Source organism: Balaenoptera physalus (assembly GCF_965194825.1).
Source record: "Balaenoptera physalus genome assembly, chromosome: 5".
NCBI lineage: Eukaryota > Metazoa > Chordata > Mammalia > Artiodactyla > Balaenopteridae > Balaenoptera > Balaenoptera physalus.
In genome coordinates, this window is record NC_138884.1 from 98,769,737 (window position 1) to 98,796,764 (window position 27,028).

The following is a 27,028-nucleotide window of genomic DNA, read 5'->3' on the forward strand; positions in this document are numbered from 1 at the left end:
ATAGAGTTGTTTACACTAGTGAAAAATGCAAACAACTTAGATGTCCAACCATAAGAGACTGATTAAATACAGTACATGCATACTGAAGAAGAAGAACTGTTGTTACAGGTATGAATTGATGTTCACAACATGTTTATGAGAAGGAGAGGATTACAAACAGTATATTTTAATAATTCCATTTTTGTGGGGGAAATTTTAGAGTGTCTATATAGCTTTTACACAAACTATCTTTGGAAGAACACACACATACGTGTGACAGTGGCTATGTCTGGGTGGTAGAATTAGAGTTACTTTTCATTTTATTTGACTCACCTGGCTCATGTATTAATTGTAAAGTTAGCAGGCAGCAACTTTTATTTCCTTTTGTCCTCTTTAAGCATGTGGAATGTTTAGGCCGTCTACCTCTCGTTTTGTCCCATTCCTCACCTCCACATTGTCAGAGGAAGAAGCCGGCCCATCTAATCAGCCTTCGTTTCTCAGAGATCACCGGATGTCACACTGCTAGTCTGCAGGGGTACTAAGCAACACAGTAGCGTGAGAACCTTGTGACTGTCCAGCTAATGGGATAAAACTCACCCCTCAGATCTCTGAGATCTGCTTGCTTACTTTTGGTGCTTTTTTCCCCCAGTCTTGCTGAGTTAACATTTATACTAAGTCGCTTGAAATCAAATAGTAGAGTTCTTATCTTCACTTTTTTGCAGTGACCTTCTAGCTGACCCTCAAGTAATTTTACCCATGTCCTAATGTTCCAATTAAAACCGCATCAAGTAGGTCAAATTGGATTTTCCTTTGCATTTTTTTAAGCTTTTCTTCCTTGGGCAGCTCTAAGTGTATTAGCGTCTTACTGACAGGCGGCACAGTTGGGTTTGGGGGCGTAAGTGGCTATCTCCATTCACCCGGTCCATATTTAGGAGCAGCTTCTACTTGGAGGGTGGAGAATGGTGTTAGCCTGGGCGCCTGCTTCCCAGGCTTGTGGGAGGAGGAATGAGGCCATGCATACTGCAACTGGTTGTCTCTGATATCACCGTGTGCAAGACACAGCTCTGGGAGCCAGTGAACATTCACGATGATGTCCACAGGCCCCTACCATCAACGAGTTTCTAATCTACATGGGGGAAACAAGCACAAAGAGTTGTTCTAATGCAGGGCATGATTTAAGCACCTGAAAAGAAGTAGAAATGAAAAGACACACAAACACACACCTATTTTTATTTCACTGGTAAGAGACGTACTGTTCCACTGGACACACCAACAAGGACATCACGAAGGAGGTGGTATCAGACAAGGAAGGACCTTTTATAGGCTGTGATTTTATATTTAAAAATTAAATATCTTGTTTTATTGTGCTTCGCAGATATTGTGGTTTGTTTTACAAACTGAAGGTTTGTGGCATCTCTGTGTTATGAGATGATGTTTAGCATTTTTTAGTAATAAAGTATTTTTAAATTCAGGTATGTGGATTTTTTTTTTTAGACAATGCTACTGCACACTTAACAGACTACAGTGTGGTATAAATGTAACTTTTAGATGCACTGGGAAACCAAAAAATTCATGCAACTCCCTTCACTGAGATCCTCAATTTCTTGCGGTGGTCTGGAACCAAACCCACACTACTTCCCTGATGTCTGCCTAGAGTCAAGCTTCTCCCAGATGCCTGGTATTTTACAAACTGCTTTAAGAAGGGCAGAAATCAACTTAAGTGTTTTTCTTAAAATAACCTTGAAAGCTGAATTATTCTAAGTTTAAAGACTTCCAGATAAGGCTGCCAATCTTGCTCACATAGCACATCCCAACATTTAAACCCTCAGTGTTGGGATAGTCCTCCTGTTGGCTCTGAATTCCTCCCAATATTGTTTAGGTCTGTTTTCCTTTTTTCAGTCCTTCTAAGAAAGAGAAAAAAGCAAGTCCTCTCCATATCTTAGGCATGCTTACCGTTAGGGAATGAATTGTGTCTCCCCAAATCTGCGTGTTGAAGTCCTAACCCCCAGTACCTCAGAGAGCAACTGTATTTAGAGACAGGGCCTTTAAAAGGAGATGACAAGTAAAATGAGGCCATCAGGGTGGGCCCTAATCCAATCTGACTAGTATCCTTATACAAAGAGGAATTGGACACACAGAGACACCAGGAATGCACACACATAGAAGAAAGCCCATGTGAGGACACAGTGAGAGGGTGCCATCTGCAAGCCAGGCACAGAGATCTCACCGGGAACTGAATCAGCAGACACCTTGATCTCGGACTTCCAGGCTCCAGAACTGTGAGAAAGTTAATTATTGCTGTTTAAGCCACCCAGTCTGTGATTTTTTGTTATGGCAGCCCTAGCAAATGAATACACCTACCACCTGAAAACCTCTAGAAAATTCCATGTTTTCATCAACTTTTTACTGAGCACCTACAATACATAAGAAAGACATGAAAGTATAAGAAGTGGGTACTGACCTGAAGAAACTGAAACCTTTCGGGGAAACAGAATCTGTCAATATAATCACAGAATAATACATGAAAAGTGCCTCAAATGTGGCGCAGAATAGGAAGGGGTTTGGAGAGGAAGGTACTGGCTGCTATCAGGGACTCACGTGAGGCTTCCCAGGAGAGAGTGGGACTTGGGCCAGGGCCTAAAGGCTCCATAAGACTTTAACAGACGGCTGTATGGAGGGAAATATTCCAAACAGAAAGAAGAGACTAGGATGAAAAGATTGGGGCGTACTGTAGAAATAAATCAGTCTAAATATCAGACTAAATGTAGGATAAAAAACTGAAATCTGATCATCCAGGGCCTTTACAAAGTAACTCTGTATTTCATTACATTTTATAATATAAACAAGAAGTAGAATGAAATTTAGCTGTAGTTATTTAAGAAAAACGTCCTTTTAAAAAGCTTAGAAAGTTTTATCTGTCAAATTTCAGGAATTTTCTTCTATTGCTATTTTGAGTAAGTATCTTAATGTTCAGATAGGCAGATTTCTAATTAGAACAAATGACCTCATCTCCCATCACACTTTACCTCCCAGAGACATTTTTACATTCTATTAGTTTATCCTCTGAGAAAAGAAAGAGATTAAGTCCTTAAAATTAGTATTAACTGAACAAAAAAACAGAACCATCAAATTTCCTATTTTTAACTCTCTAAGGAGGTAACAAAGTTTTTAAGTACAAAATTCCTGATTATAAGTAATACCCTATTTGCTCAATACGAAGATGGACATTTTTTTCACATTTCAATATTTCTGAAAAAAGATACATCTAAAATTTAACATATACAATTAATGAGATAAAGGTGTTTTCTCCCTGAAAAGCTATGATTACATCGAAAATGCATTTTACAATCGACGGTATCTTAAAACTAAGAAAATATGGTGATGATAAAAACCATTGGCCATCAGGACCCAATTCTTCAGCAGTCATGGTCCCTCAGCTGTCTGAGTTTCTGGGGAGATTTCAATAGATTTTAACCACGGTATCGTGGACACCATGGAAGTCAGGCAATGTCCACATCTATGCCTGAATCAGAGAGGGGAACTCTCACAATGATTGTACAAGGTTCATATCTCATCCAGTCACCTCAAAATCTGCCCCTCCTATCACCACAGGAACCCAGGTTAAAAAGGGGGCAAGAGAAGAGTTTTCTGATGCTTGTTAAGTCCAGGAGCTTAGCTCATCTTTTGATATAGCCTGATCTACCAGGACCACACTGATCAGGGGCACATGTGCGTATTCCACATCAGGCAACAAACCATCCTAACTTAAATACCAGGTGGAATTTAAATACCAGATGGAGTGCAGTTCTTCTACCTTTACTCTCAGGGCTAGCTAAGCCCAAGCAGAGATGCCTCCAAACCTGCTCTAAAGCAGTCATTTGGGAAAGAGAGAAAAGTCATTGTGCAAATACAAGCCATTCTAAACTACTAAGTCTTAAGGAGATAGTGAACTGTTTGTTCAAACTGCTCCCTTCCATGCTACAATACCTGACCACCCGGTGATTACCCTTAGTGCTCCGCAGCCATCTTCATTTGTTAACGTTTCTCACGGGTAACAGGAGAACTGAGAGCCAGGGGCATATGCCTCATTTAATTTCACCACAAACAAACCTGAGGTCTAACTATTATTGTCCCCATTATAATAATGAAGAAACAGTAGCTTCTAGAGAATGAATGACCTGGCTAAGGACATACAACCAGGAAGTGTTAGAATAGGAATGAGGATCACCAAAATATCCTGCCTTCTGCTACTACTTTTACAAAGAGAGAAACATACTGCCTAGGTTAAGAGACACGAAGATGACAGAGCAAGTCATAATTCTAAATACCTCACTCATTCAACAAACATTTAGGTGATTCTATACCATCAAAGGACAACTGCAAAAAGTATTTGAAAAATAAATATTTAATAATAATAATGTAACCATAATCGTAATCTTTATATCTTTAGACTGCCTTTGTCAAAATTCTTTCCATCATCTTCAGATTCTGTCTAAAAAAAAATTATATATTGTATTTCTCTTTACAAGTGGGGTTTAAGCCACTGTACAATACTTTAATATTTAAAATATCGAACTTATACTCTTATGTTCAATGTAAACAAAACCTCAGGTTTTCATTCTCATTTTCTTCTTTCTTCCTGCAAAAGGACGCTTTATGCCCATTTTTCAGATAAAAGAGGCTAAAATAATACGACTGGAAGAGATTTAAAGACAGAAAAAAGGCACTGAGAGCTAGCAAACCAGCTAAGGATGGAACAACTCCCCAGGTCTCCAGAGGGGCTGCTGGGGGTGAGGAGGTCTATAAACTAGCAAATACCACCTGCCTACTTTCAAGCTTAGAGAGGTGCATACCTTTGAAAGCGACAGAAGTTAAGTCCAGTGAGGCACTTTCAGAAAATGGCATCAAAGGTTGGACTATAAATCTTTCTTATTCGCCAGCCACTGGACATTTAAGAGCAAAGATATTGATGAGCTCTTTCTCTTCTCTTCTTCTTCCTTGTAACAGATGTATGATTCATGGACTGTCCTTTAGTGGTCTCCATTTTCATCTTATTGCTCTTTCTTTGCTTCTGCTTTCTGACAGCTCTGAAAAACAAGGTGCTAAATTATTTTGTAGAATGAGCACAGTGAATTATGTAATTATGTTGAAGTTTAATTAACTAGCTAACCAAATAAGAAAACAGAGGGAAAGAATTTACTGTATTATAAGCATAAATCCTCAGAATCCTAACCATAATAACAAGGAGATAGAGTCCTGACCAAGCAAAATGTTTGAGAAAAGAAATTTCTTTGAAAGATGGTGACTACAGATTTAGAACAATCTATTCAGGACAAACACACCACAGAAGTAAATAGTCAGGCCAATGAGTTGGGAGGTTTTTTGGTTGGTTTTTCTTTCTTTCTTTTTTTTTTGGTACATCTGTACTGCTCAACTCAGCACTTCAATCTCCAAATCCCTGAATTACATTTTTCATTAAAAAGACCAATACACTGGCAGTTAGCAGTGGTAGAAAAATGAAATAGCACAATGGAAAAAACTGAAAAGGCTTAAAGAGGCCCATCTTATAGTCCTACAGCTAATTTTCCTTTCCTCAGTAGATCTAAAAGTCCTGACAAGTGCCATACAGGATGCCCACATTTTGTGGTCTCTTCTTGAAGACTAGCTTCAAAATGAACAAGTTGAAGCCACTATGGAGAACAGTATGGAGGTTCCTTAAAAAACTAAAAATAGAACTACCATACGACCCAGCAATCCCACTACTGGGCATATACCCTGAGAAAACTATAATTCAAAAAGATACATGTACCACAATGTTCACTGCAACACTATTTACAATGGCCAGGACATGGAAGCAACCTAAATGTCCATCGACAGATGAATGGATAAAGAAGATGTGACACATACATACAATGGAATATTACTCAGCCATAAAAAGGAACGAAATTGAGTTATTTGTAATGAGAGGGATGGACCTAGAGTTTGTCAGAGTGAAGTAAGTCAGAAAGAGGAAAACAAATACCTTATGCTAACACACATATATAGAATCTAAAAAAAACGGTACTGATGAAGCTAGTGGCAGGGCAGGAATAAAGATGCAGATGTAGAGAACGGACTTGAGGACACAGGGTGGGAAGGGGAAGCTGGGATGAAGTGAGAGAATAGCACTGACCTACATACACTACCAAATGTAAAATAGATAGCTAGTGGGAAGCTGCTGCATAGCACAGGGAGATCAGCTCGGTGCTTTGTGATGACCTAGAGGGAGGGGATAGGTAGGGTGGGAGGGAGGCTCAAGAGGGAGGGGATATGGGGATATATGTATATGTATAGCTGATTCACTTTGTTGTACAGCAGAAACTAACATAACATTGTAAAGCAATTATACTCTAATAAAGATATTTTTTAAAAAAATGAACAAGTTGAAACCCACTCTCTAAAAAACATTAAATCACACCAGAAAAAAAAAAACCAAAAACCCAGATCCTTTGTTTCAGGTGCTCTCTGAACTACATTACAGGCAATCTATAGCTGAGGAAGATTACTGGTCTATCCATTCACTTTCTCCAAGCTAGCAGAATCATGCCATTTATCATATCATGAACAAAGGGATGGGCTGGGGCTGCCAGTAGTGGCAAACCTGTGCATTTCCATGGCTGCCCAGCAATATCAATTGTTAGATTCACTTCTCCTAAACCACCACGAGTCCTAGGGAAACGCTTCTTCTTGATCGTCCCAGGACCAAAACCTGGGAAAGGAGCTTCATAAACAGTATATAATCTCCTAGTGGACCAAACTCAGCCTCTCTTTTTGTTCATTCAGTATATATGTTAAGTGTTGGGAATACAAAAATGAATGGACACAGTCTTTGACTTCAAGGAGCTGGGAGACTGAGACAAGGCAGATGTCACCCTTCCCTTTCCTTCCCCCCAATTTTTTTTAGGGGAAGAAACAGAGGCTATGAAATCATCCATGAGGAAGTGGCAGAACTAGTTTGATTCAGGAAACTGTGTTCTGAATTACCTTGATACTACATACTCTACTATAAATTATTCAGGTATGTAAAATGCTAAGCATATAGTAATTAATAAATAAATATTAGCTATTATTAGTAGCTCCACATGACTACTACTCAGAATTTTGCTTGGCAATTTTATATTTTTCCATGTTTAGATTTTTCACCATGGACTGGGGTATCCTATAAGTTCAAAATAAAACAAATAAAACAGTCATCTTTATACCATTTTGTGCATGTTACATAAATCTCCTTTCCCTCCAGCCATTTTTTAAAAGTAGGATAATGTCCTGATAAGTGATGATTTAGCAAATTTAATGAAGTATAATCTCTTGATGGCAAAGTCAATGAAGCTATGCATGTCTGTATACAAAATTTAAACAAATTTTCTTTGGTTTGTCCACTCAGAAGAAGAACTAAACATGAACCAGATTTCACTAGAAGATACAGTAAACAAAAATAGAAAATATTCATTTGTAATATGAATAAATAAAACTTTCCAGAGATAAAGTCTCTCAACAGTGATAAACTGAGTATAATAAACTGATTGTTTTATTTTGCCTTAAAAATAAATTGACCTAGTATTTGTCCTCTAAATTATAGGTATTTATGTAACTGATAAAATGAGCTCTAACCACAAGAGGGAGCCAGCGCCATTCCAGATCACAACCAAAGGAAAATGAATACCAAGGAAAACCAAATTAACATGACAACTATAAAACATATAAGATGAAAAGATCTTTTATGCCATATATGCTAAAAAAGCTATTAAGATTATTTTTTACTATTATAAAGAAAAAATTTTGCACTGTCAATTTCATTGTAAAAGTTTTTTGAAAGCAATATCTGAAGATCACTGTCCACAGTTTAGGAGTCCTCTCTAAGAGAAGAAAGTGATACTATTTAAGAACTATCAGGTATAACACATCCTAAGGAATTTGGTCTTGAATTAAAATTGATAAAATCTAGTACTAAGAGATACTACATGATTTCCCTCAATGAAAACAACATATTACTATCAAATAGACTAGTCAGGGCTATTTAAGAACCAATAAAGAGCCTACATTGTATTACCAAAATGCAAATTCAGTTTCCACGTGTCATAAGATCACAGAATCAAAGGCTAAGCATGTTGTTTGCAAGCAGAATTACATTGTAATAGTGCAACAACCCCAGATCAATCCTTTATTAGGTTGTATTCTATTCTTAAAGCTTTATAAAAAAATATAATACTCTTCAATACACCTCTTTAATTAATTTTTAAAATTCCACTTCTACCCTAGATTACTTAGTGGAAATAATTATTTAAAGTAAATTTGATAAAAAGTAATGGAAAAGGTAGTTTAAATACTAGGCAGAATTCAAATGGCTGGGCTTCAATGGAAAAAAAATAATTTCTACTGACCAAAAAAAACAAATGGAAAAGAATTCTAATACAATCACAAGTAGCTACTAAACCATCACATACTTCTAATAATAATAGATGTTTTTTTTCATCACAAGTCATATGATAGCTCAAAATTTTTATCCTGATCTCAACGGTCATGTAATGTTAAACTTGGTTATCTGGTTTTCACATCAGTAAAACAAGAGGACTCAATAGCTATAATCCCTTCAGTTTAAAAGGAAAAATGTGTAACATTCAAGTTAGCCCAGTTGAAATACCAATAGTTTTTCTAAATATACTATTGTCATTGGTATAACTTTGCTCTGAACTACACAGCTATATTACACAAATATGTAGGAAGTTAGTCACTTTCTACCTTATATTTTGGTTATTTTCATGCCTTACCTGTAAAATTTTAAGCTCTTTGACTCACCTTCATATCCTCCCTCTCCCCATCTATGCAAACAATACCTAACAGTGAAAGCAACAATTAATTTAGCATTTCTGGATCCTCTGATTATTGTGTACTTCTGTGGATTGCTCCGTACAAATAAACAAGGAAAATTTTTTCTAGTAAATAAAAGAATTCAACTAACTTGTTAACTTTCTTAGATGTAGAGATGTTAGGACAAGTACTCCGTTTATGATCTAATTCACCACAAATAAAGCAGCCGTCTTTAGGGCCCGTGCAAGAATGATCTGGAAGAGCACAGTGATTGCAAATGTTACAGTGGATCCAGGCTGTAAAATAAAAATTAGGTATTAGAAGAGGTTCATTTAATATAATTTTTCATTTGATTAACCTTTATGATAATGAAGCGTGCATAGTGTTTACTTCAAATATTGTGATTGCTTTGCATAGCTAATTATAATTTGGCTAAAGAGGCCAAGGTTAAGAGGTTGGAATCCCATGTAAACCAGCTAACTTCTTTCTGATACATGGCAACAAATTCAGCCCTTCTGCCATGAGTCATGAGCTTAGAGCCACTGACAAAATGGAGGCTGGCTGAGTGATACAAAACCCTGTTAAAACAAGCCAAAGCAAATGCAACACTGAAACAGGGTAAAGTCATGTCTCTCTTAGAAGGAGAGAAAGTACATTTTGGCAAGTGTAAAAATTAAAAAGCAAGTAAATTCATGCAAGTCTCTATATTATTTTTTTCTTTTGTAAATAGTGAAATAAAAATCCTATTTAGATGAAGAAAAAGTCAAATATTTTCAGAAGATCTCAAACACTAAGTCTAAATACTTACAAGGCTTTACACACTTTTTGCAGAGAAAGCAATGATTCCATTTCCTGCCATCCTACAAAAACAATTTTTAAATTATGTTTAACTTGTCACTAAAAATCAAATTTCCACAATTAAAAATTAAAATGTCTTATTAAAATCTGTGTAAATTATTCATTCCTTATTTCTCACTTTCCTGGGCTTTACAGTTAAATACTTTGATTTTAATTTATGCATTTCTCTACTCAACTCAAACGCCTCCTTGATGGGCCCCAATTTCCTTAACTCTAAAACTGGAGGATTTATCTAAATGATCTTGAAAGTCCACTCCAGATTGAGCAACCCAATCTGCATAAAGAAGGACTCAATGAAAATTTCAAGAGAATTAATGATTCATAGTTTTTAATGTGTCTAGCTGGTATAATCCTTAATAACATTCATATTTGAGAACTTAATGTAATTTAGAAGGATAGAGGTTACTATTTGGGTAATTTAAAAACTGTGAAATAAAACATACCTAAAAAAGTACATGAGATGCATATGTCCAGTTTAATGAGTATTATAAAGTGAACACTGATGAACCCAACAAGTCAAGAGACAATACCATCAGTACTCTAGACACTTCCCCACATGCCCCTTCCCAACCCAGCATTCCTCCTTCCCCACTGAGAAACACCTATCTTGGTTTTTGTGATGGTCACTTCCTTGTTTTTGTTTATTTTTTCCACTTACGTGTGCATCTCTAAATAATAAAATTTTGTTTTCCTCATTTTGTACTTTGTATGAACTGAGCATAATTTTTTTTAATGAAGAATACAGATAATTTCTAAACTAATTGGAAATATATAATCAGATGTGTTACCATAGTTAAAAACCAGTATAACCAGTAATATAATTATAAAGTTATAAAAAATGTACTTTCCAATAGTTATAAAAATATAGCCTTTCCTCTGGAGAATAATATGTGCGTATCAGCCAACTAAACTTCACATGTTCTTTCTGACTGTATTTAGTTAAAATAACCGAGTAACCTAAAGGTGATCCCACCTTCCTAAAAAAATAACTAGGAGGTATGTCCCCTGTAGTCCTTCCTCATCTGTAAAAAGCCCTGTCTACTAGTGCTGTGAGGAGTAAATACACAGCACATGTTATTAATTATTGCTTCATCAGAACAGTGATGGTATCTAATAGTTCAATTCCTTATTTGAAACACCTTAATTTTGCCCTCAACAAAATTTAGCCCTTATTTAGTGCCTTATTTGAAACACTAATAATTTTAGCAGTCATACAGTACCATATAAAAATAACTCAAATAGTTGTTAATGATGATGAAGGCAACTAAGTATTTTTAAAAGCCTGCTGTACTTTATAATTAGAGAAAAAATATTATATTAAAGTATAATTAATAACTGATAATACATTAATACAAATTATAATATTAAAATTAATAAATGATAATACATTAATACAAATTATAATATTAACAAAACAACATTAAACAAATGTAATGAAACTAGTGACCTAAAATAAAACTAATATGTTTGAGTAAAAACACATTCTAAAGAAAACTGTACCTTGGATGTGCAAGAATTACAGTGTTCACAGTGCTGGTTCTCTAGAGAAACATATCGCTGACACAGAGGGCAAAATCTAAGGAGAAAAGAAAGACTGGAAGAAATCAGCTGCATATACTTACTGAGATTCACAAGGTAGATAAAAGTTCACAAGGCATTTGTTACAAAAGTTCGGTGTAATTCAAATTAAATTCAATATAACATTATAGGCCAAATTTAAAAGTAATAAAAGAACTACATGAGTCAATATGAAAGGCATTTGGTGTTAGATATATGGAACTTTATTTTCAGTGACTTGTGTATTTCAAGGTCTCTCTTACCTGTACCCTTCTTCAGTAGGAAGGATTATTTTGTTGGGTGGGATATTGGTGAAAATACGCACAGGAGACTGTTTCCGTCCTGTCTTTCCATGTTTATAAAGTGCATGATTATCATAATCTACCTAGAAAGATTAAAAAGGAAAAATTTCTCAAATGAGTCAACATTCGTTAAGATTCTTTTACCAATACATGAACAAACTGATGCCAAGATACAAATTAAATCAGAGTATTTAATAAGTTCTCAAAAGCAAGAGTTTACTTATTCACCAACAGCCTCAGAGGGGCCTCTATGAGAGTAAAATTTCATTATAAAAAAGGTAAAATGTTATGACACATTCATGTTACCTAGGATTCAAAAAACAACTCTAATCTTCTTGCCAATGCAACAGAATTTGCAGGAAAGGCTTTTATATAATTAAGACTTTAGCTTTGGGCATTAAAACATTCCACCTTTGATGATCTGTGCCAGCTTGTAGAGGGCTTTTCATTTTTTGCCTGTGAAATTCACTGCGTGTCCGTTTTCAGTTCCCCAAGGCTCAGTGCAGCCTCAGTGTGGCCCTCCACCATCACTCTCTGACAGAGCCAGGTGTGGGGGCCAGGCAGTGGCTCTGCCACTCACTTTGATGTGACCTCAGGCAAGTTGGCATCATTTTCATCTGGAAAAGGAGATTACTGATACTTACCTTGGAGTTGTTATGAAAGTTAAATGAGACGATGTATGTAAAACACTAAATTCAGGACCCGGCATATGGTAGAGACAGATAGAAGGATGGAGTGCAGAGGGACACCTATAACTATAGTTTTCCCCACAATGACTATTTCGAACGTTTACCTCTCTCCTCAAGATCCCTAACTCAACCTTCCATTTCTGCAGATTATCTGGAAAGTAAACTGAGGCCAACAAGCATGATTTCTATTAGCTTCTTGCTCCCGTCTCCTCCCCCACCCTATCATCCGTGCACATTCTCCGTTTGGTTTTAAGCCTGCCGTGACTCCACCTGGCCACTAAGTGCATCCGTCTTCAGGTCAGTCATTCTCAAGGCGTGGTGTCTGGGTCAGCAGCATCTGCGTCGCCTGGGCTCTCGTTAGAAATGCAAATTCTTGCCCACCTAGGACCTAATAACACAGAAACTCTGGAGGTGGGACCCTGCAATCTGTTACTTTTAACAAGCCCTCCTGGCACACTAAAGTTTGAGAACCACTGCTTTACATGACCCACAAGAACACCATGAGATTTTTATAAGGTTAATACAGGTAGATCGCAACTTTCAAGTAAGTTGTAATAAATTCTTTAGATTCTAAGTAAGGTTACACTTAAGAATTTACAACAGAACTGACTTGCAAAGTAGCTATTTAATGAGAGAATTACAAAAATGTAAGGAATCGATGACAATGGAAAGAGAGGCCTTTAATGGGAGGGAGATTCCTAAGCTCTCTCCATGGCCATGCCAATGCCTGCTAGATTTACAGGTGAACAAATTTAGGAAGACTGATTAACAAGCTTCAGCAGTGGGAAAAAAATAAGTACAGGATGAGGAGACTCAGCTAAATGAGAGACAGTGGCGGGGGGGGGGGGGGGGGAAGCCCTAGGGCGTTCGGCATGTGAGCACGCACAGTCCAACGTGGGGAGTCCACAGTCTATCACGAAGGTGTAAGAGCTGGTGCAGGCTCACAGCCAGCTTACACAGAACTGTAATGTCGTAACAAGGAAAGGAGACGAAGTTAGATCACATTTGAAGCCCTCCATTCAGCTGCTACATTTTAAGAGAGACATTAATAAAGCCAGTTCATTTCTATTGAAAGAAATGGGAATAAATAGGGCTTATAGTTTAACAGATTGGGGGTGTTTATTCAGAAAAGAGATGACCGGGAGGATCTGATAGCTATGTTATAACTGAAGGCGTGTCATGTGGAATAGAAATTAGACTTATCCTTTATTGCTTCGGAAAACAGAAGTAGGACCAATGGTTAGAAGTTAATAGGGAGCATATTTTATCTCCATATGAGAAAATTTTCTAACGATTAGAGCTATTAAATAAATTGAGTTGCCTTGTAAGGCTGTAGGACTTTGCTCAGGGAAAGCATTCAAGTGAGACTAGATGACTGCTTGTCATGAATTTAGTGGAAAGGATTATTACATTGGGAAGTCAGCCTATGTTAAAGCTATGCATCTTTACAACTTTAAAATTCTATGAATATACGTTACCTATTAGAGGCTAAGATACAAAAGTAGATTTTACTTCAAAATCACCGTAAAATAGTACCTTATGTAGTTTTCTTTTAAAATGATTTAAATTCATAATTTTTCCCTAATGCACCTTCTCTATGTATTCAGTAAATATACGGTACCATATTAAATTCAACAAAGATATTTTGAACATTTATGAGTGTCATAAGAAAAAAAATTCTTCCCAAGAGAATCTTATGAAGATTTTCAAATGCTGGAAAAGAGTATCTTAGAAAGATTTTTAGTAAATGGAATAGTCCATGCAATATAATAGATAGCAGATGGAAGAGAGGGGAAAAAAAAGAATTTCTTTATGGTTACCTAAGGAGTCAGAGAATGTGTGTGTCAGGGAGGTGGTTGATTACTTGATTTTGCATAACCTAATTGAGATTATTATTATTTTTAAATGTGGGTTTGTTGTGCTAATTAACTATAAACATATGGTATGTAAAATGCATGCTGCTAGGATAAATTAATGAACCTCTAACATACATCCATATTTCATAGCTTCATCCACACAAATAAACCTCCTATGGAAGTGCTGTAAAGCAAACACAATTTTGCAAATTGCGTATCACTAGTGGTAGAGCTGATACACCATTTTCCCATCATTATCCCTGACATTTCACTCACAATGATGATGAGAGGCATTTTCGAATAGAAAATTTCTCCCATGGAACTGATTAATGTGATGAAGTACTGTATAGAAATGAGGGAAAGCACAAAATCTCTGCAATTCCTAACTTTTAATTTTATCTACACACAAATTTCTTCTGCAACATGAGACTGAAACTAGTTATACGGAAAACAAGACATTCAAGTTGACAAACATTTATTATTCTGCACCTACTATGCTCCAGGTATCATGCTAGGAAACAAAGCTTAAATAAAACAGAGTACATGTTTGTATTTTCATAAATCCCTAAAGTGTGTTCTGTTTAATTTCAATATATTCAAAAGATTCCAAGTGAACTCTTCAGCTCCATCAATCAACTTCTACCATAGCAATAAGGTTTTTTAGTCACACCATATTCCATGTAACCTCTTATTTTAAATATCATATGTATAGATATATACACAGACATACACATACATATATGTCTGTGTGTTATTCCTCATCACTTCAAATCCATTAAATGTTTTATGTTTATTGTATATTGAATTTTGAGAATTTCACGTGTCACCTTATAATTTACAATCATTTCTCAGAAATTCCTGTCAAAACCTCTTCATTTCTGAACATAAAACCAGACTTGAAAAACAAACAGTTTTCTAAACAGGATGATTTTTTAAAAGACAGCTTTATAAAAAAGCAAAGATCTCTACTTTTAACAATCCAGACAAATGTCCCAGATTAAGCAGAAACAAGAGATCATAGCATGTTCAAGGTGGAAGAGAAGTGAGAAGATCTAGTTCAGATATGGTAAATACAGGACCTGAATGCCATCACTCCCTGACCCTGACCCTGTGGCAGACATCACTAATCAGTCACGCTACTCTCTGCCACTGAGCCTGGTATTCTCAACAAATTCTCCAGAAAGTCACTACCAATTTATCAGGCTTAAGTCTAAAAGTAAAACTTATCTGGCATCCCTTTTCTGGTTCAGTCATTTTATTTTATAGGTAAGGAAACAGAGACCTGGAAAGATAAAGTGACTTCCCTCAAGATTATATTTAATCTTCTGGAAGGCAGTGCTAAGACTCAAACTTCTTCTGACTCTAAATCAGAATTTCTTTTCATTACCAAATCCTTCCTTTCTAATCTGCCCTTAATAAAGCTCTTGGTTTTCTAGGTCTTTGATAGCTATTTTATTCTGTACTCATCAAGTGCTTTATCACTGAAGAGTCTACATGATTTATATTTTATGAAGATTTGCAGCATTTCCGCTTTCCTCTTACCTAAAAAGTATTTCCAAAAAAAGAGATTTAGTGATTTTTTTTTTTTTTTTTTTTTACTGCATTGTGGTTTCGGGGCTTATAATCATCTCAGGCAAAGTCAGAAAGAAGGCCTAATCAAGGTCTATGGGAAAGACCTGTGAAGGAGGAGAGGAACTTTCAAATTTTTCATTTGATGAAGGTGGCTAATATAAAAGGAAAAAAATTACCACAAAAAGAAGTTAACGTAACAAAAGAAAAAAAAAAGAATGCAAAAGGCTCAGAAAGGATAATAATAAGTCCAGAGAGAGTTTCAAAAAAAAAAAAAAATAGTAGAAAAATCATCAAAGGGGAGGTACAACAAACAAAGTTTACATATACCCTAGGAGACCTGGCAAAATCAGTTTCTCCCACTGAGCATATAATGGGCAGTAGTGTTCTTATCTTTAGTAGGAATCATAAAAAATGAAGGTTTTTTTGTTGTATAGGTTTTATTCTAATTCTTCTTCTCAACGGTTGGCTTTCTCTTTATTGGAAAGACTGCTTTTCACCCTGATACACATGGCCTAATTAGAACCTTTTCCACCAATGCACTGAATCATATGATTATTTTCAGTAAGCTTGGACCTCGGAACTAGTCCTTAAAATTAAAACTACAGTATTTCCAAAAGTTCTTTCCTAGTAACACAGGCTGTCTAAACAAACAATAACTGGTTACTCCACATTAATAATCGCTCTCATCTGCTTTATTCTGGATCTGCCTTCTTTGCCTCCTCACCAACTGAAACTCTTGCCCACAGTGAAAACTCATCTCTAAATGTGGATGAAACAGTTTTCTGAGGAACGATGTGTTTTGCAGTTAAAATAATGTGTTTCGTGACATTAAAATTGAAGAAAAGTTTTACCCCCACTCTGGGGCCATCTGAATGATGACTATAGTGATGGTTACGACAATGCTAATAGCAATAACCTTTTTTCTCTATTTGCTGTGTGTCAGGGATGAGGCTAAATCTTTTAATGTATTATCTCAAATAATTCTTAAAACCTTATGAAGCAGATATATTATTACTATGCTCATTTAACAGGTAAGATGAGTTTCAGAGAGTTAGATAAAATGTGTAGGCCTAGCTAGTAGGTGGCAGAACCAGCATTATAACCCAGTTCCTTTTCAACTCCAGAGTTCGTGCTCTTTTTCATTCAAATATTCATTCAACATGTATAGGGCATCTACTACGTGCCAAACATTGTACTAGATGATTATTCACTGTCAAAGGCAGCAGGTGCTCCTGGAAACCAGAAATAGTTTACTTAGTTAACGTCTTTAGGATATGTCAGCTATCTCTGCATTGCAAATGTCCATATTAGAAGCATCCTTCAGATAAGAAACAGAAAACTGGATGCCCGAAAAAGGAAAGTAAACCAGCTTTGAGAAGATATATGGTATGGATTTGCCTAAAGCAGAGCTCAAGAAGTCAAGGTTACAATGACTTGTGCTACACACTTTTGGAAAGGACACTGTTAATATGGTTCAAGAGCCATAAAAAAGTCCATTACATTTGATAACGTAACTTTTGTAATTCTATTTTAGTTTTGGCAATTTATTTTAAGGGAGTTATGGAAAATATGGAAAAATTATATGAATAAAAGATGTTCATGGCAGTGTTATTTATAGTACCTTAAAGGTGGGAGCAACCTCTAAGTCCAAAAAGAAGAGAATGATAACATAGCCTATTAATGGAATAATTTACTTATTAAAAGCATAAGATTATGTAGCTACATTTTAAAATATACACTTATATAAGGCACCATGAAGAAAGCAGAATTCAAATTCATCTTCTATGATTACAAATATGTAAAAGTGTTTTTTAAAAAGACTGGATGTGAATACAGCTGACCCTTGAACAGCATGGTTTGAACTGTGCAGGTCCACTTATTCGTGGATTTTTTTCAATAGTAAATACTGAACCAAAGTTGGTTGGATCCACACATGTGAAACTGCAGATATGGAGAAACCTCACATACAGAGGGCTGATTATAAGTTATACAACAATTTTCAACTGCACCCCTAATCCTCCTGTTGTTCAAGAGTCAACTGTACCTCAAAATTATAATATTTGCTATGTGAGGTAGAATCACAGGTAGGATCTGTCCCCTCATTTCTGGTAACACTGTTTCATTATTTCTAAATAATTTTCATAATAGTGTGTATCTTCAAGACTAGAAAGATTAGAACCAAGTGCTATAGGGAATTATACCCATTATCTTGTAATAACATATAATGGAATATAATCTGCAAAAATACTGAATCACTATGCTGTACACCTGAAACTAACACAATATTGTAAATCAACTATAAAAAAAAAAAAAGAAACAAGTGCTACCTTGGAACAACTAGTGAAGACGGTTACAGTTCTAGAGCTGAAAAGCCTTAATCAGAGGCTAGTCAACTGCTCAGAAAAATCAAATAGAAAAATGTCATTACAAAAGTGGAAGCAGTGCCCACTTGGTGACCACACATAGTGATGGCGACAACAGCGTTAACCGCAGAACCCAAGGAAACGAATCCAGGAGAGTGGACACTGAAACAGAAGGTGAAGGACAAGGATGCAAAGGAGGAGGTCCGGTCAGTCTGCCCTGAATCAGCACACCCACACCTCAGCATCTCTGCTTCTCTGACACACCACAACCTCGGGCACACCCCTCCTTAGAGCTCCTGGCATCCTCTGAGCAGCAAAGTGAAATGTACATGGCATTCCACCCACCAGAAAAAGCAATTTATTTCTCTACAGCCTCTGAATGGAGAAAACCCATGTTCATAATGATGATCCTGGGGTGCTGCACAATCTTCTGGTGATGATGAAAGATCAGATCATTTGGTCTAAAACCTGGCTACAGTTCAGAATCACCTGGGAAACTTGGTAAAATATTTGTTCTTAGGGCTTTACCCTCTGATTTTGATTTAGTAGGTTTATTTTGGTACCTAAGAATCTATATATATATATATTTTTTTTTTTAATAGCTAACATTTTTTTTTTTTTAAGTACATTTATTTTTTTTTATTTATTTATTTTTTGACTGTGTTGGGTCTTCGTTTCTGTGCGAGGGCTTTCTCCAGTTATGGCAAGCAGGGGCCACTCTTCATAGCGGTGCGCGGGCCTCTCACTATCGTGGCCTCTCTTGTTGCGGAGCACAGGCTCCAGACGCGCAGGCTCAGTAATTGTGGCTCACGGGCCTAGCTGCTCCGCAGCATGTGGGATCTTCCCAGACCAGGGCTCGAACCCGTGTCCCCTGCATTGGCAGGCAGATTCTCAACGACTGCGCCACCAGGGAAGCCCCTATATTTTTAATAAGCACCCTAGAGATTACAGACATTTAGGAACCACTGCAGTAAGTTACATATGATATAGTTTTAGTGTTTCATACAGCTTACAGTGTTTGCATTTACTAAAATTGATGAATCATCTTATCAGAATATTTATTTAAGCAGAATATCCATTCCCCAACCATGTCAGAAAACAGAATATTTACTATACCTGGTAATCCAGCATGCAGAAGCTTGGGAAAAACTGACAAATTCGAGATTCAAAAAAATAGGGAAAAATCCAGAATATGGGTAGTTCTTTGTGACTGTTATCTAATGGATCACAAAAAAAGAGAAAAGAAAATAAGAAACTGATATTAAAGAAAAAACTAAAGTAGAAAGCTGTTACTGAAAAACATATGGTATCGGGAGAAATTGTAATCCTTCAATACATTTAAATCATACAAAAGAAAGGATGATTTACCAGAGTACCATTCACAACTTGACCTTTCCCAAAAGTCAATGGAAACATTCTTTTATATCTAAACACAGCTACACACGGTATGTAAAAGTTATCTTTACATGCATATCACTATAGTCTAGGTAAAGGCAAAGATATTACAAAAAAAGTGGGAGATAAAAAATGAGCATCACTTTGAAGCACAAAGGTGGTTGTGATATGGTAGAAGGAATCCTGGACCAAAAGGCAGAAGGCCTTAGGTCTGAATCTTAGCTCTGCCATAACTCACTATGCCAGTTTGCAGGGTGAATCCATCTCTTCTGAATCATGGAAGATTCTTATGAACAATTTTATCCAAATTAATTTTTATGAGAGACAGGGGACATAGCTATTAATTACAGAGCACCTGATACAGGCTGAGTACAATGCTAGGAACTTTCTGTATGTTATCTCCTTAAATAACCCCTGGAGTTAGATGTTAATATAGTAATCTCATTTCACAGATGCGGAAACTGAAGCTGCAAAATTTAAGCAATTTGTTCAAATTTATGCAGCTAATAAGCAGCAGAATCAGTTCAAGCTCACAAAGCTTTTTATTGCTTTCCCAACAACGACTTTATCCACTCTGATAAGTAGACTTCACAACCAAAAATAAGTGGAATACTTAGCACTGTGAGTCATGTTTTAAATTTCATTTGCATCCCGTCCCCAAAGCACACTATTTATATAGCACAATTAATGGAGAAGCTTGATCACAAATTCCTGACACTCTTACATTTATCAACTTGCAGGTTGGAAACTGAAAAATGATTATACTGACTAATTAGATAATTACATAAAACACTTTGAAGTCCTAAGCCATTTTAAGCTGAATATCCCCCAGTCATTAACCCAGTTCTAGGGCTGGGTATCCACGTGACACTGATAACCACTGTTACGCTACTGGACAGCCAACCTTCCCACACAAATCTTGGCACAGTTTAGAGCTGCGGACCAGGGCCGCGGTGCTCTCCTAGAGTTCTGGGAAAGACTTTTGGAAGAGGAAATGTAAAGTCTATGAGGGCAGAGATAAGTGTCTGTCTTGTTCACCCTTCCATTCCCAGCACCTGAACAGTACCTGGAACATAGTGGCCATTCAGGAAATATTTACTGAAGAAATGCCAACAGTTCACTGCTATTCTTCATAATGTCCCCTTATGCCCACCAAAAACAAATACTTTACCTATGAGCCATTTTTAAAACACATGATTAGAATAATACGAAGTGCATCATGACGATAAAGTTATTATCAAATAAGCCTACTTTTAAAAACAAGACGAGAATGCAAGACGTGTATTTTATCAGTGCTCTGATTCACTGAGCTCTGCTAATTTTTGACAGGAAGTATATACCTAGATACATGTTTATTTTGCAGTAAGTAATAAATTACACACCTTGGCTTTGACCTTCTTTCCACATAGCAATTAACTTCTTGAATGTAACAGCCAGAGGTTCAACCAAGCCACCAAAAGGAGGATCTGTCACCATAATGACTCCTTCACCTTCATCTTTCTGTAAAAATGTTCTGCATACTTCAAGGGCAGCCTGGAACAAACAGAAATTCATTTCTAAATTAGGACTAAAGGGAGGTACTTCATCCTATTGGGAGGAGAATGCATTAGGCTCAGTCTCACTCTTCGTACTGAACTTCACCCATCCTGCCACCCGAGTCCCTCAGTGACATCCTCAAGCCTCTCTCATTCAGCCCCCGTAAGATTTTATCTTTGGGTTCCTTGATAAGTGGGTTTTTAAAATTGCAAATTCAAACACCATCACTATCAGAGGACTACACATTCAAATGGTTAAATTAAAAAACTAAATTTAGTAACCTAAAAGAGAGAAACTCATTACCCATGAGGACTATCTAAAATGCTAAATTCAATTCAACAAACAGAAGCAAGGACTGTGCTAAACACTGGAGACACAAAGACGAACAAGACATATTTTTTCCTGTCTGGTTTGTCCACCACCATAAGTTCAGGTTAATGAGAGCCAAGTTACCAGTTAAACATGCACATGTTTTTGAGTGCCAGGTAAATGACAGGCATATTTGAACATGCAAAGTAAATAAATGAAAGCTTACAAATAAAGCTTATCCAGGCCATAAAACCATGCTATTAACACATTTTCCCAATAAGTTGACGTGTTTTTAGTGATTGCAAAGTTAACATTAAAAATTGTCTAGGATATTTATCACTTTATTGCTTTGGGAGAAGTCAGTAAGAGACAGACCTATAATATTAGCTCTAATCTACTGACTTTGTAATTGCTTTCAAGTACTTATCTATAAAAGCAAATCAACACTTACAGTATACAAAATGGCAGAAGATTTGAAAGCTTAATGGCATTTAAACTTTAATAAACCTATATGTACTTTATAATAAAATATATATTGTTCTACTACTAAATCAACTTAGAAGACCCAACTGATTAAAGGAAAAAAATCACAACATCCTAATCCCTTTTCTCTAGTAAAGTCTTTATTAAACTTCCTCCTGAAAGTCCTACAGCAAAGGATGGTGTCAAGAAGGTTAATCATTTTTCAAGTGCTGCCTGGCACTTCCTTAACCTGCCTACACGAACAAGGACTAAAAGTACAGATGATGTGACTGAAAAACCTTCAAATTCCTTAGAGTAAATCAGCTATACTCCAATACAAATTTTAAAATAAATAAATTAATTAAAACCCCTTACAGTTAAAAGTAGAAAAAAGAAAATAAGTAAGTGAACGAGACCTGAACCCTTAACCAAATTAAAAAAGAAATTAAAGAATATCTTCCCAGGTAAGAATCAATGGTGGGATGTCCCATCCTAGGTTGCTGAGGGTCCTAATATTGACCACCTATGGGAAACAGACACTTGCTTATGCCACCAAGGTTGACAATAACTTAACTCTGTTCTTCATCTCAGTCATCACTAAAAAAGTGCTCGGCATTTTAAATAGCCACCCTCTGTACACACTTTAACCACCTTACCAATAAGGCATATGACATTTTTTATTACCCAAAAGACTATATTATTTGCTATGAAAAAAATCCTGTGCAGAGAACTCCTACTTTTTAATCCCATGAACTGTGAAGAGCTTCTGTGCAGTGGCAGAGGCTTAGATCCTCAAAGGCACATGGTACCTCAAAGGCTTATATGCCTTCACAGACAGACACCTAGTAGACACTTAAATACTTTGGTGATTGATTAGTAGATGGTAATCTCTACTGAAAACCCTGACTCCGTAAGTAGGTAGAAAAAGGGGAGACAGTAAAATCATTAAACAATAGTTTTCTGTAGATCATTCTCTACAGTTGCAGTGCTATTTAGTGGCTGCTCCTAAAATATAGAGAAAGGAGAGCCTGAGCTGGATGACTGTTTTCTTCTGTGAAACAGAACATGGAGCTCAGTCTTGGCAGCTTATTCCAACCGTTATTCTAGAAACTTGTAAGGTAATTCTATAAACTCTCAATAAAAGTTACATAGAATTTCCTAGAAAAGGCTACTTACATGTTACTTTCTTAAGATATATGAAATTGCTAGCCAACTGTTCGGTATTTAAATGTAATTTTACTCTTGTCTTTATTGTTCAAATTAAAAAGCAAAATCATGGTCTGGTTGGTATTAAAAACAAATAAACAAATACCTGACCCACTACTGCAGCATCAAGCAGTAATATGAACTCAGTTCCTTCCTCAGCTGTGTCACCAGTGCTGACAACCCCCCTGAGCTCAAAGCCCCCCAGTTTCAAGAGACCACATTAGACACTTGCACGTCGATGTCGTGCCAGCCCCACAGACTCAACACTTCCAAACGTCACTTCCACACTTCCTTACTCTCTGTTTTGAAGAATGGAAGATGAATCCAGATCACGGCCCCATGTCATCTTTGACTTCACCCCCGGTACACTTATCACCAAGTCTTCTTTTTTTTTTTTTAGATTGAGGTATAATTGACTATAACATTATATTAGTTTCAGGTGTACACAGAGTAATTACACCCAGTCTTCTGGTTTCCATCTGTGAAATGCCTTCAGAATCCACTTCTTTCCTCTCTTTTCCCCACTGTCACTGTCCGAGGTGAGAAGCCCCTCTTCATCTACTGTCAAGCGATCTGTCAATTCCTCGTTCTCCTTCATGCTCATCTAATCAGTTCTCAAATTCTAGTGGTTATCAACCACACAAGCGCTTTGGGAAACAGTGAAGTCTAATTCTAACTGTTATTTACTCCAATACCTGGTTTTCATAGCTTTCGCGGCTGAAAAATATGTATCCCCATGCTAAATGGATTCTGATGGAAGGAGTACATCACTGGCTATACTGACTAAATCTCATTTTTCAATGAGTCTCATTTTTTTAATCCCAACCAACAATTTAGAATCTATTTTCATTTCCTGAATGCTTAGTTTTTTAGTCTTGCTTGGTTTTCATTCTATCATTAGCTAATATCTTAAAGCACAATATATACTTAAACATGGCTCACAATTCTTTAAAAATTGATATATACCCATCACATATATGTATGGATATGCTTCAAGTAGTCTTGATAATTTCAAACATTTTTGACCAACCTCCTGTCAGGTGTGATTACTTGGTTGGTCATAGATTTTATTTTGTAATGGGACTGACAAAGAGCTCAAATTAGGAGTAGAAATATCAGCTCTGCTATGTTGTTTATTCACAATGATGTTATTAACATCATATTGAAAGAAGATTTTTTTAAACCACTCTCCCTTTTTTATACGGTTATTTTTTTTTTTAGAGTAGTTTTAGGTTTACACCAAAATTGAGAGGAAGGTACAGCGATATCCCACATACCCCCTGTCCCACACATGGATAACCGCTCCCACCATCAACAGCACCCACCAGAGTGGGACATTTGTTAAAAGTGATGAACCTAAACTGACACATTATCACCCAGAGTTCATAGATTGGAGTTAACTCTTGACACTGTCTATTTTTTAAGGATTAGTTTAATAAAACCATAAATCCCCTTAACTGGGACATGAAATTTATCAGGAAGGCAGACAGCAAACAACTAAACACAGAATTATTTAATTACAGGATCATAAATCTACAAAGGAGAACCTGACCTTGTCTGAGGGTCAGGGGAGGCTAAAGAAAGTGACTTGGAACAGGGTTCTGAAGGATGAGGTGATATTAACAAGGCAAAGAGAGAGTAGAAGGTGGAGGGAACAGCCTGGGCAAAAGCCCCTGTGGTGGAAAGGCCAGTTTGAGATGAAGGTCATATGTCCTGAACACGAACAGCAAAGCAGGAACAGGGAGAGGACAGGCTGAAGAGTGGCAGGGGTCAGATCACAAAAAGCTACGTGAGTCTTGGTGAGAAAGTGGCTCTTCACCCAAGAAGCAGTGAAAAGTCATGAAAGATGAATAACATGATCACCTCTAGGTGCTCAATACACACTCAGTGAACGAACAAAAATAAATATCAATAAATGGTAGAAAAGCCACCATTTGCTCTTGAGGGACCCTAGAAAAATAATGAAGGAAATACAATAAAAGAAAGAGATAATGGTCATAATTCTTACCTTTCCATCAAAGAAGTGATGGTTAAACATGTTATAATGGCAAAAACTATCTTCCATATAAAACTGTGAATACCTGTAAGATAATTTGTTTATTACTGCAGTTACTTGTCTGGTCATAGTTATACATAAATAAATAAATAAATGTAAACTAAATTTTAAAACTATGAAATCACACCTTTAATAAAATCAATTTCATCATCCTTTAGTTTTTTGAAATAAAGAATACTTTCCCAAAATCTCAAGAAGTCAGCAACAGTGGATGAATAACAAACTTAAATTATGGTCCCAAGTTTAATAAGCCAGTGGCGAAACTACAGAACACTCATATATAAAAAACACATATAATCTTCTGGTTCCTATGGACCAGAAGAGTCTACATAAATAGTCATGTTCCTGATAGATTATTATGCAACTTAAGCTTGAGATGGGCTGGCAATTAAAATACATCTCTCACAGTTAATAATTTTAAGGAAAATACTGAATCAACATTTCTTCTCAACAGCTGTTAATTATTTTCTTCCGTGGTTAACAAAAAAAGGTATTTAATACAGAGTTTTTCTTGTCTATTGTGAATTAGCTTAATAAAATATGCTTCTCAATATGTAAGAGAAAAGAAGTATGCGCATTTCATATATACTGAATTAGTGCCAGGAAAGAGGATATTTATTTACTGATTGAGTCATTTTATTCTTCTAACATACTACTTTAAAATGCAGTCAGTAATGAATGAGAGTACCAGCTTTGGGTATTAACATTTTATAAATTTTCGCTAATTTACTAGGCAAAATTCATACCACATTATGGCTTAAATTTGCATTTATTTGACTTCTTACAAAACTGAGTTTTCTTTATTCCTTAATTTTATTTGTATTGCCTAGCTCTGTTTTTCCCATTTATGTCTATGGGCTTTAATGTCTTTCTTGCCGACTTCTGAGGTTTTTTTTGTATAATATAGAAACCTCTTTTACCTCAATAGGATTTTGAACTTCCACAGTTTTGTCATAAATAATTCACATATGAACCACACCATCCTTCTACAGAATTCATAACCTAGTGGAAAGACTGAGAAAAAATCAGGGACACATCCTTACTTACACAGCTTCTTTAACCAAATCACGATAGCGGTGCTTCTTTGCTTCTACTTCTACTCGCAGTTACTCATGACCGTCTATAACTGATCACCAACCATGCTGAGTATTTAATACAATGGACAAGCCTAGTTTATCCTCTTCCTATTACACTGAGGCTAAGAGTACAGCTGTACAGTCGGGTGGTCTGGTTTCAAACTCTGGGTCTCTCACTTATTAGCTGTGTAATCTTAGTAAGTTATTTAACCTATCTGAGCCTCAGTTTCTTCATCTACAAAATAGGAAAATAGTTTCTATAATACCTCATAGAACTTGGTAAGAATAAATAAGATAATGTATGTAAAGTGCTGAATACAATGCCAGCTACAAAGCATATACTGAAATGTCAGGTATCATTATTTTAATAAATACCAACTATAAAGATGTATGTCTCAGTGACTCTAATGTTAGGAAATTATGTTTATGCCCAATCAAAATATCTCCTCCTATAATCTAAATCCGTTTCTTGTTATTCTGTGGAGATGGAAGAACAGCTGTTCGCCATTCTCAGTACAATATCCCTTAATATCACTTAAGATACTGTTAGTACATCTGCTGATTTCATAAAACAAATTTGCACTGAAGAAATAAACAGAAGGTTTGAATAACTGAAAAATATTTAAACTATATACTGTAACCCAAGGAACATTCCAAAACACTGTGGGACAATGTAAATTACCATTAATAAACAAATGTCTTCCTCTTTAACCAAATCCCAAATAGCTGATAATACAGCTATATCAGTTACTTAATTTACACATATATGTTAATACTAGTACAGCTGTGGATTAACCATCATTTGAGAGTGTTCTTCGCTCTTGCATTGCTTTGTGTGAGCAAGGGGAAATACAATCTCTTTTTAAATATATTTCTACCCTCCTCCATTTATTTTCATTGCTTCATGATGCAATAGTCATTTTTTAAAATTAAAAAAAAATTTTATTTACATAAAATTCAGCATA

General features: G+C 36.1%; 1 protein-coding gene across 5 annotated transcripts in view; it reads right to left on the reverse strand.

The window, feature by feature from the left end:
* Positions 1 to 27,028, reverse strand: part of ZCCHC4 (zinc finger CCHC-type containing 4) — a 52,984-nt gene continuing 25,956 nt past the window's right edge. For 4 of the 5 annotated variants that reach the window (XM_082464574.1, XM_082464571.1, XM_082464573.1 and 1 more), the window contains 8 exons: positions 24,940 to 25,012; positions 20,801 to 20,951; positions 19,140 to 19,240; positions 11,505 to 11,626; positions 11,185 to 11,260; positions 9,635 to 9,686; positions 8,978 to 9,122; positions 1 to 5,066 (listed from right to left, as the gene is read on the reverse strand). In XM_082464574.1, coding sequence (XP_082320700.1) covers positions 4,931 to 5,066; positions 8,978 to 9,122; positions 9,635 to 9,686; positions 11,185 to 11,260; positions 11,505 to 11,626; positions 19,140 to 19,240; positions 20,801 to 20,951; positions 24,940 to 25,012 — 856 coding nt within the window. In that variant the 3' untranslated portion in view covers positions 1 to 4,930. Of the gene's footprint in view, positions 5,067 to 8,814; positions 8,853 to 8,977; positions 9,123 to 9,634; positions 9,687 to 11,184; positions 11,261 to 11,504; positions 11,627 to 19,139; positions 19,241 to 20,800; positions 20,952 to 24,939; positions 25,013 to 27,028 lie in introns of all 5 variants that reach the window. The other variant, XM_082464570.1, reaches the window with a different exon arrangement.